We start from the raw sequence: 11,331 nt of genomic DNA on the forward strand, positions 1-11,331 counted from the left end.
ATTTAGCAGTGTAAGACTAGAGGGAAGGCAGCTAGTCATCACCACCCACCGCCAACTCTTGGGCTACTCTTTTGCCAACGAATAGTGGGATTGACCGTCACATTATACACCCCCACGGCTGGGAGGGCGAGCATGTTTAGCGCGACGCGGGAATGACAATTATAAACAATGTTGAAAGTGATTCCCGTTGGCATCAATACAGGCCTGGATCCTTCTTATTTTGTTCCTAAACACCGCTATCAGTTGCTGGCTTGAAATAGACTGAATAAAATATGATTACAAAACTACAGTGATTTTCCGAACACCCTGTAGATGCTGTCCCTATATCTTACCTGAATAAAAATAACTCTAAGTTATACACTGAACGCTAAGGAACTGGCGTACTTTTTTCATCAGAAACACAACTGTCAGTTCTCAAAAGTTTTTAAAGCTATTATAAAATTAGAAATACTCTCACAAGACTCCACCTTTACAGGTTCGTGCCACATAAAACCTAGTTCAAAATGGTGCAGTTTACATTTATTTGAAGAATGTCGTAGATTAAAACTCATTGGGTTTTAAATAAGCCACTAATTCAAGTGTGGCTAGCAAACGATTGTCGTTAAATATATTGTAAAATTTCAGTGGAATTTCTTTGATTTTGTTATTTATTATGGATGGAACAGAAACAATCACTACATCTTTATGTGGACGGGACTCAGTGTACAGTGTATTTAAAATTTTATTTATCAGGTGAAGGGGTATAACTTTCCAATAGAGATTATTCTTTCCACAATCCCTGTACAAACTCCTTGGATGCGTAACAAGTTTTGAAAGTATTAACCCGTTTAAGGGAGCTCGTGGCCATATGGTGACCTCAAAATACGGTTTGAATTACTCGCTAAAATTATGAATCTGGCACAGGAAATCAACAGACAAGACAAACTGCAAGATGACGCTCTCAGCCGCCAACTCGTGCCCATATAAATTCTTACTTTACACAACGATTCTCGTGATTACAACGACTGATTCTTAGATTACTTTCTTGTATTTTTAAGCCTGTTGTGTTTGATAGTTTGTTTGTTTTTTGAATTTCGCGCAAAGCTACACGAGGGATATATCTACGCTAGCCGTCCGTAATTTAGCAGTGTGTGACTAGAGAGAAAGCAGCTTGTCATCACCACCAACCAACAATACTTGGGTTACTCTTTTACCAACGAATTGTGAGATTGAGCGTCACGTTACAGCATCCACAGTTGAAAAGTTGAGCATGTTTTGGTTTGACAAGGATTCGAACTGCGACCCTCAGATTAGGAGTCAAGCGCCCTAATCGCTTGGCCAAACCGAGCCTATTTAATAGAGAGACATTCACGGGTACAACAGAGCACCATCTTCACAGTAGGCTTAAGGATTATCTTCCCAACATTTCCACATTATCAATGAGAGATGAAATACTGAATATCACCTGAAACCTTTTCTGTTTGTTCTTTACAAGAGAAGTTTGCATACTGATTAACAAATAATAACAAACAAAACATCTTCAATAAAATGGTATTTATCGTTAGTATAATACATAAAATGATAGAAAGAACACACATCATGATGGCTATCTTTGGCAAACATTTTCTGAAGAGTCAGCATAAACTTTACAAAAAAAATAGCAGTTACCCAAAAAAAATCCTTGAAACAACACAAGCCTATTACACAAGATCTGAATAAAATTACTTGAGTATGATTCTTGCTTAATATATTAGGGCCGGTCTTCAAACACTGATAAAATCAGATGTCTACCACTCGTAGTTACAATATGACTGTGGATTGATTTTATACAACTACAGAGGAATATTTCTTTTAGAAAATTTAAATGATGTGTTTAGAAACAAAAAAGTTCACAAATTAAATTAAAACATTTGAAGCTGTGACTAAAAGTTTGTCTTCTACTACACCACATTACTGAATACTTATAGTTGAAATCTAGTGTTAACAAGTTGTTTTAGCCTTTATATCAGAGAGACAAAGATGAGTCATGGAATGACTTCTATAAAACTGGAATGCCTTAAATGGTTGTGAAAGTCTATGTCTACACTCACAGTAGTTCTATGTAAGCAACAACAGAACTGGTTTTGTGCAAGATATTCTATTTTAGATATTAAATATGAATAAAAAACATACAGCAAGTTTATAAACATAAATATTTATAAAATATCCTTTTGTATGTTCATTGTTCAGCTTTCACCCCCTAGTGTTTGTTTAAGGCAGAACAGTCCAATATAGCAAGTTTCCTAAAACATGAAATAGGGGTGTAATTGGGTTTTAATTCTGGTATATATTTGGTCACTAAGAAATTAACTGGTTTGAAAAAGTTGAAACAGATGTAACTGCTAATTCTTGTTTCCTAACAACTTCTACAGTTTTACATTAAGGTTAATTAGTAAATCAGATTTTTACACCAAATGATGTTAATATCAAAGAAAGAATGATCTATGCATACAGACACCCTGTGAGGTATTTGAGGGTTTGACTGAAGATAAAATAAAATGAGTTTCTGAAAAAATAAAAATTCAGTAATTTGTTCTAACAAAAGTTTTCTTGTTGACAAGCACTGATAAGATGATCCTATAAAAAGAACAACTTGAGTAGTAAAATACATGTTGAGCTTGAAGTAAGTGCTACAAGCCACCTGTTTGTTCTTGGTATACTTCAATTACATCATCATTTTCCATCTCCAACTGAAAAGAACAACAAAAATTGACCATAAAATTTATTACTAATTTTAAGCTTTTAAATGTAAAACAATTTCTTATACTTAAAATTAAAACTTATTCTTTTATTTATACAACTTCAAGATACAACAAATATCTTGTAAGATGTATTCCTAAATACTTGAAAGTGAACTTTTCTATTATAATTTTTTTTCTTGAGTGAAAAGAATACTAAAAACAACCATGTCTTTCATAACTCATCTTTGATCACAAAAAAATTTTAAAAAGTTGAGAAAGAGTAATAGACTTGTTTTGTTCAAAACTCAGTCAGTGGTAGAATTAAATATATATAGTACTTTGATCTTATGATCAGTTTGGATAAAAAAGCTATGAGTTGTTATTTATCAATAACTTTCAAGAAAAAGAAAGCTGATATTAGTATTATTTATAAATTAATGAGCCTAAACTCACTAGTTAAAATATTAGAAGCTTCAACCTAACAACACATTGAGCCACCATTTCCCTTGACTACAGCCTGGATATGATGTGGAATTGACTGAAAGGTATCTGCTTCAATCTTTGATCACTCCTTAATCAATAGTTTCCAATCTAGATAGACAGTAACCAACTGTGTCCAAAAAGCTCACTAAGAATCTGATAGGAGTGCACTGTGCAGGCCAAGGTAGATGGAAATCTTTATCAAGTAAAATGAACCAATCACAAATTATTTTAGATATCAGTTGGTAGAATTATCAACCAGGAAGTAACCAATCTCCATTAGGGTAGAACAACACTGAGTTGTATCTGGTCAACAAGGATGGTTAAATACTCACAGAGTTACAGCCATTCTAGAGAAATGAAGAACCTAGCCCGTATAAATGAGTCCGATAACAATACACCACTTCAGAATCTTGTATTATGTAATATTGGTCCATGACTTTAATTAGGTTATCACCACATGCTAATCCTATCATCACCATGTAATTACATGAAATCTGATTCATCTAATCACATCACACAATCCAATCTTGTTGACGTAGGCACCAAGGTAATTGTTTTGACTGTTAGCAAAAATCAGTGTTTTATATAACTGGGCATACTTACCAAACTTAGTTTCACACACTTTTCTATGTATCTGACCACTATTAATGTTATTAGTCAGTTGAACATCTGTTAGCCTAAACAATCCCCAGTATGTGCCTCCTATCTCTCTTTGGTAGTTTTCTTCTCTGACTCCCACCTTTTTTTGACCTAATAACCACATAGTTTACATTTGAGACACAGCAGTTCTTTTTATTTTTCAGTCAGCTAAATCATCTTTAAAACTGACATATTTGTTCATCATGTCCTCATGATAACTTATTCAAAGCTTGATAAGTCTTCCATCTTTTCCATACTAAAACTGATGTTCATACAATTTACTACCTGAACTTATGAACCTGGTAGTTTTATTACTCCGGAAATGTAAATACCTGTTTTATAAACATGAGGTGAAGGTCAGTTTATTCTGTAGGTAGATGTTTCTAATAACAATGATTTGTATATGACCCATGTAAATACTAAAACTATTAGTTCTGTTACTAGTCAGGCAATAGTAATAAATATTATTGACATTTTCTGATGCTTAAAACTAGGCAATAATTTAGTTGTGGAATTTTATCACTAACTCATTACTTGGATGTTTTCACAATTTTGCAATTCCAAAATCCCACGAGGTTTGGCCAACCACATGCTGAGCTAACAATACAAATAAACCTTTGCAAGTATAGAGTGTAATACTGATATTTATAACAATGTTAATACTCAAAATTACATCATACTCACAATGTTTATTTAATATGATTAACAGTAATCACATTTATACTTTCTGAAACTTCTGTGTTTGAAAAAAAAAACTTCCCTATCATTGATACCATACATTCACATAAAATTTGAAGTATTACTTGGAAACTATTATAAAAACTTTAAAATAGTTACAGGTTATTTAAAACTGTGATCAAATGGGTATAAGCCTAATGGTCAAATATCTAAGCAGTACTGAAATATAGCTTAAAAAGTACACTAATTTATCACTTATCCAATTCATAGTAAGTTCTGTTCAACCTCACCCCTCATTTGTCTATACTGTTTCCAAATGGTGGGTTAAAATGTCTATAATAGAGTAATTTTATGTTCGTGCCTGTTACAACACTGAGTGTTAAAATCTGACCAACATATAAGAGACCCATGTACTACTGATGATATCTTTACACTAATTCTGTGAAAATGTTATGTTATTAAGAACTCAGAACCCTGTAATACATATGGGCATTAGCCATGAGCAAGTCAGTGAATAAATAGTTTAAAAAGTGTCTTTCAAATAACTATGGAATCTACAGATATCTCAACCTGTATATCAATCACTGAATGCTCTTGTTTTAAGTAGCTATTAATATCACTTGAGGCATCCTAATCTAACTGAAATTTTTATATCAGAGGATTTGATGATGTCAATCAATGAAACAAAAGATCTGAAGTTTCAAAAAGTAGCTAAATAAACTGTTTCACAATAATGAAACCCTGGTTTCTAACAGAGAAACAAGTACCTTATTTCTTTATGACTAGCATAACAATCCACCATACCTGTTTAGGTGTTTCATCATCATTTATTCTTCTGCCATCAAAGAGAAACCTCAAGGAACTAACTGGAACTCCCTGATGTTAAAAACAGTTACTTAATGATTTTGTACATACACACAGAAATATGTACCAGAAAGTTTTCATTTAAAGTGACAACTTTTTCAATAAAAAACATGTGAAATACTAATTATATAAACTATTGTATCAGTATGTGCATTTGTCATGGAAAATGTAAAAGGATGAACATCAGTTTACCAACAACAACCAAGTTATCTTTTTAAAGATATTAAGAAATAAAACTGTAAGAATCAGTCCTTTTCTAACCAATTATATGATGCAGTTTTGGAATCAGAAACATGATTACTGACTTCCAAGTAACTCTAGCCACAATAAGATAATTCATACTGCCACATATAGCCAAGGACAATTAGTGCTAATGGATTAAGTTCATTAATAGTTTATTGTCAAATGGAATTGATTTCCTATGTTCAGATCCTTTTGGATTCTATAAGATCTTATTAAACTACTACACATTTTAATGATACATACAAAATTTAGACTTAAATACCTTTTTGAATTCTAAATTGTTGTAAAAAACAGCATGTAGTCAGTGTAATACAGAACTAATAACAAGTTGAAAATAACATTGTGTAGATTTCTTCCTTCCACAAAAATACTGTATACTGGCAGACAAAATGAACATTGCATCCAAATCAGAAAAATATTTAACAGAGACTAGTGAAATTACTATTGTATAAAGGTTAAAATATGTAATGTATGTTTAGTTCTAGAAATCGAGATTACTATTTTACACAAAGCACTATACTGAGACAATACAAAACACGGTGGTGAACAGAACATACACAATTCTAGTGTAGAAACAAAGGATGTCTTCACTAACAGCAATTTCACTTGTTAGACGATATATAATAAAATGATTGATAGTTAAATATATCAATGTAAATTTAAATATTTTTACTACAAATTCATTAATTAATTTACATCTGCAATTTACTATTTTAACTGTCAAAGATTCAAGTCCAATTGCCACCAAACATGCTTGCTCTTTCAGTCGTAGGTGCATTATTGTTACAGGCTGGAGAATAAACAAAGACAATTACTTCATTCATCATTAACTATGGTTTTGTCAGTAGAGGCATCGTCATGTCTTGGTGAAAAGTACATTTCTCTTTGGTTCTTTCCTCCTCAATTCTGTAATTATAGAGTTTATTCTCGGTAAAACTCACTGTTTATTGATCCAAAACAATAACTTAAGAGTTGGTGGTAAATGTTGCCTTCCCTCTGGTCAGCAGATTAAAATACAAGTTCCAATTAACAGACTACAAGTAAGGCCTAAACCAAAGAAGTGAACACTTAAACAATGATCAGGAGATTCAAATAATGAACATGAAACTGGTAGTTAAACATAAATCAGGTGTCTCTTTAATGTGATCTGGATGAATCCAGAGCTGACACAAGTTAAAGATAACACTAAAAATAAAAAACAAGTGTTCGTGTGGACCAAAAATCTTCTTAAGTATAAAATAAAAAAACCAACTAGGCAGCAAACACCAGGAAGAAATCAGTGAGGACAGAGTCAAGAAAGATAGCGACAAAAGTGAATAGTTATTCAGTGACAAAGAAGCTAACCCATATATTTTTGATCATTTTTTTTCTGAAACCTAAAACATACAATAAAAATAAAAGCATTCTACAGTAACAGAAACCCCTATTACAAACTATTTCCTATGCTATATATTATACAGAACAGTTTCTCAAAATCATTAACCCCTACTACTTTGTATTTCCTATGCTATATATTACACTGAACAGTTTCTTAAGATCATTAACCCCTACTACTACTTTGTATTTCCTATACTATATATTACACAGAACATTTTTTCAAGATAATTAACCCCTACTACCACATATTTTCTATGCTATATATTACAAAGAACAGTTTCAAGATAATTAACCCCTACTACTAAACAGTTTCTTAAGAAACCTACCCCTGCAACAAAGTATTTCCTATGTTATATGTTACACAGAACAGTTTCTAAAGGTAAATTACCCCTACAACTAAAAGTATTGCCTATGCTATATATTACACAGAACAGTTTCTCAAGGTAATGGATATTAGTGGTAAAAATGGGTTGAAAATTGATATTGCTCTTAGGTCTTAACAATCGAAAGATGAAAAGAAATTAAAGAAAATTTTCAAACAAAATATATGTTCATTAAATCAACAAATTGATTACTTAAAGCATAAACATATAAATAAAGGAAGTTTCACCAGTATGTTTCTTTATTTAAATAAATGCTAGTAATAGAATCTGACAGTACTTTAAAATAAGAAAAAAAAATCAGTGTAATTCTAACCCAACTTTTTTTATACAATGAATAGAATACTTTTTTCTTATTTGCATTAACAGACATCACATTTTATTAGATGCACACTATATGCTTTAATATCGATTTTCTTTGATACGTGGACTAAGTATATCAAAAATGAATTGTTTGTTGCAATTTTTATGAAGTATAATACAACAGGCTCAAAAATATTTAGGACGAATGTAAACCAACCTACCACCCTCTCACTGTAAGACTTCTTAAGTTTACCCATCTGAGTTGTCATTTTAACTCTGAAATGGATTTCGTTGCTGTCCTAAAGAAAGATCCACACAACAAAATGTTAAAGTTTTGTTTATTTCAAACTTATGATTACTTTCATTAATATATTAAAGCAGTCTTAGTCCTTGATTAAGTAACTTAAGGAAAATGTATTTAACAATCAATTCATTAACATGTTTCAACATTTCTGTATTTTTTAGTGAAATTTTTATTCAAATGCTAAAGACAAATTTGGTAAAATTTTTTAAAATTTTGTTATCATATAACTTAAAATTAAATGACCCAACAGAAGTGTTTGAATTAAAAGTGACTGAAAACTTCCCTAGAATCCAATAAATATACACAGACATTTTGAAATTGTTCAAACATGCAATACAGATGTGTCATAATAGTAAACTAACAAACAACAATTTACTAGCATAATAAAGTGATTTGTTTTGGGGGAAATATTCTACATCTTTTAACAGAACATTGGTCTTCAGAATTGAAAAAATATATAGTAAGTTCTTCAAATTAAACTACTTCATTATGCTTGTAAATCCTTGTTTGTGAATTTACTGTTACATTAGCATAATGTGCTTCCATATGTAAGTACACATGTACAACATATCAAAACTAAAACTGGTGTTATTCAATAGAGAAAGGATGATTCTCACATACACCCATCTTTACTATTAGAACTTAAGTTTCCACATCAAACAACCATCTTTCAAATAGGCATTTTAGCCAAGTCTTAAGTAGAGAAAACCAGCATTAAAAAGTATTTCAGAAATATAGCACATGAAGTATAGAAATATACCATTTTTTAACACTCCTACGAAAAGACGTTTCTAGACCTGATTTCTCCAAGCCCGTTCCCCTGGCTGTGGTTTCGCTAGATAGTAGATAGGGACAGTGGGAATCTCGTTAATCCATTCATTAATGGATTTAAATGGCAATTTCATTTAAATACAAAATTATTAGCCTAATATTAATAACCTTTCAAGTTGCTCTGGGGCCTATTAGGCCCCACTTTTCATAGGAGTGTTAAAGAATTTGTTTTCCATCCATTTATTAAAAAATAAGCCCTCTTTTTTCTTTCCCAAGATAATTCTTTTTCATAGCTTTCCCATCTGGACACACTGTATCACTTAAGAAAGTTGTTAATCTTATGTTACTCTAAGAGGAAAACAGGTCTTTCACACAATTTATAATTTTGGCTCTCTTATGGGAATAGTGTAGCATTTTCCTGTACGTAAATCAGACAATAGCTGTGAGTAGCAATACCCTTTGTCTGAACCTCCTGCTGGCTAGTTAAGTGAACAAGAGTCGATCACAGTACTTGCATGCTTCATGGCCAAAACTTATCAGCGTATTTAAGTTCACGTTTGGAGCTTGACAGATGTTTGTCATCAGACTCTTTGAAGTTAGAAGTTTATGTTGTTTATTTGGTATGTATTTAACAGAATTACCCTGTATAGATTACCAGTCTACTCTAGAAGACAGTGAGGTAATCGAGAGGTTTTTAGTTAGCACTGTCCATAACTGATAGACTGGCAGAACAAGAGTGACACATTTCAGTGCACATAAAGAAAATTATATAGATCAAGGAACTAATTTCAACCTGACAACTGTTGGTACCAAAAACTCATACTTGAGTTTTAACCTCAACTATATTTAATTAAAGCAATAATGAATGTCATCTCATACTTACCTCTTGTTAAATTTTCATTCCAGATTTATGATCAAAACATCTAAAGAGCCTGCTGTTATAATTTTTTTTTTCCCAATCACAATTCTAATTATCGTTATTCTTAATAAGAGCTCAGTGTTTGGGGTAGTTGTGGCTATTTATATTCCTTGTACCATTATTAGAACTAATATTAAAAAAGATGTAAAATAAAATTAATATTGAAATTTGAAGTAATATGCATTCGTAAAGTTCATCCTTTTTTTTTTTTCAACTTAAAATTTATTTGTGTTAGCGGTCTTTATCATTGTTTGAAATTTCTTTGTGTTAACACGATAATTGGAATACTCAATCCTGAACACCGAAGCAATATGATTTACTAGTGGCTGTCGTGCAGTGGCTGTCACTTCGCTAGATTTATTTATTATACACTAAGACATATTAATGTTATTACTGCTACGTTAATTAGGCCTAACTCACCTGACCAACAACTTTAAGTTTAATGTACTCTGATCCTGCATCACCTCCTTCTGGTTTCTGATTCTGAAAAAATTAAAATGAACTGAACTTTGGAAATTGGGAAACTTTTAAATTTAAAACAGATAGATAAACCAAAAACACTACCTGATGATCTGCCATCCTATTATTCCGGCAAATGCTATGCCACTTTTGTTTCGCTGCTTTCGAATACCTCGTTAGGTGGTGCCACACAATATTTTGAAATAGAAGAATGGCGGGAAAATATATTTTTATGTATAGTATTTTATTACTGGAAATAAAAGTAAACCTGCATTGCATGTTTTTACAATAATATATATATATTTCTCTCGCAATATACCATTCATGCAAAAATATTTATCTCACTTTAGAATACTCAGAGGACGTATCACAGTGCCTAGATCTTTGTATAAATTAGTTAATATTAGAAAATAAAATGTCTGCGTCATGTATTTTTAAAAAAATATTGGAAAGTAATGAAAAAAAGTATTTAATTGCTATATCACTTAAAATGTGAAACATATTTGGTTGGATTTCAATAGTTTCAGAAAATTAAATACTTCCGAACAGTTCATTAGTCTAAAATAAGTTGTTCTGGGTCTTTCAAAACCCACTTCATTTGTTTTTGTAATCCTCTGTTTTAATTATTTCATCATGACTAACATAAATTTTATCATATTGGATAACACATCTCATATCATAATGTCCATGGTAACTCAGCGATAAGTTTAAGGACTTATAATGCCATTCAATTAGATTTGAATGTCAGATGTAGGCAGATCAAATCTTGTAGCTTTGTGCTTGATTTCAAACGAACAAATAAACTCTTACAAGTATCTAGTTATAACATATATTTAAAATGATAGTGCTTATTTTCAAAAGTACGGATAAAGTAATTATAAAGTTCCAAACCACATTTTAAAACAATGTTTATGGTTAACGAAAACAATGCTAAAGGTTCCTCATTATTTAGAATTTGAGAAAAGGCTTAGCTCACATTACATAAAGCCCTATTATTTTCCATAGTAAAAAAGTAATACGACGTAGAAGTTCTCTTTATTCTTAATAGAGGTTGGAGTTAAAAATATGTTTGTGTGATGATTCTTTTCAGACACGATATTATTAATTGTGCTGCACGATCTGTTGTTAATGGCTTTGACATTGCACTCTCGCTGTATTTAGGATAGAACATGTAAATTCACCACAGCTGTTTACATGAATTCACAACATGAG

At 31.4% G+C, this 11,331-nt stretch overlaps 1 protein-coding gene across 2 annotated transcripts; it reads right to left on the minus strand.

Annotated features, from left to right (window-relative positions):
* Positions 1-1,518: 1,518 nt before the first annotated feature.
* Positions 1,519-10,327, minus strand: LOC143233637 (small ubiquitin-related modifier-like). Of its 2 annotated transcripts, none has more exons than XM_076470079.1 (5): positions 10,225-10,327; positions 10,081-10,143; positions 7,888-7,965; positions 5,304-5,375; positions 1,519-2,708 (listed from the first exon to the last, which is right to left on the minus strand). In XM_076470079.1, exons 1-5 carry the CDS (start codon positions 10,237-10,239, stop codon positions 2,649-2,651), a joined length of 288 nt encoding a protein of 95 aa, XP_076326194.1. In that variant the 5' UTR covers positions 10,240-10,327; the 3' UTR covers positions 1,519-2,648. The 2 variants fall into 2 exon arrangements, with proteins under 2 accessions (XP_076326194.1, XP_076326195.1); XM_076470080.1 differs by having other exon boundaries at positions 10,081-10,137; positions 10,225-10,325.
* Positions 10,328-11,331: the final 1,004 nt, after the last annotated feature.

The sequence above is a fragment of the Tachypleus tridentatus genome, chromosome 12 (genome assembly GCF_004210375.1).
Source record: "Tachypleus tridentatus isolate NWPU-2018 chromosome 12, ASM421037v1, whole genome shotgun sequence".
In the NCBI taxonomy this organism is placed as follows: domain Eukaryota; kingdom Metazoa; phylum Arthropoda; class Merostomata; order Xiphosura; family Limulidae; genus Tachypleus; species Tachypleus tridentatus.

Excerpts from the sequence above, each read along its gene's own strand:
- LOC143233637 (XM_076470079.1), bottom strand. Across the intron at positions 7,966-10,080 it reads AACTTAAAGTTGTTGGTCAG|GACAGCAACGAAATCCATTT; the intron begins GTGAGTTAGGCC and ends ATCTTTCTTTAG. Across the intron at positions 2,709-5,303 it reads ATGATGAAACACCTAAACAG|TTGGAGATGGAAAATGATGA; the intron begins GTATGGTGGATT and ends TGTTCTTTTCAG.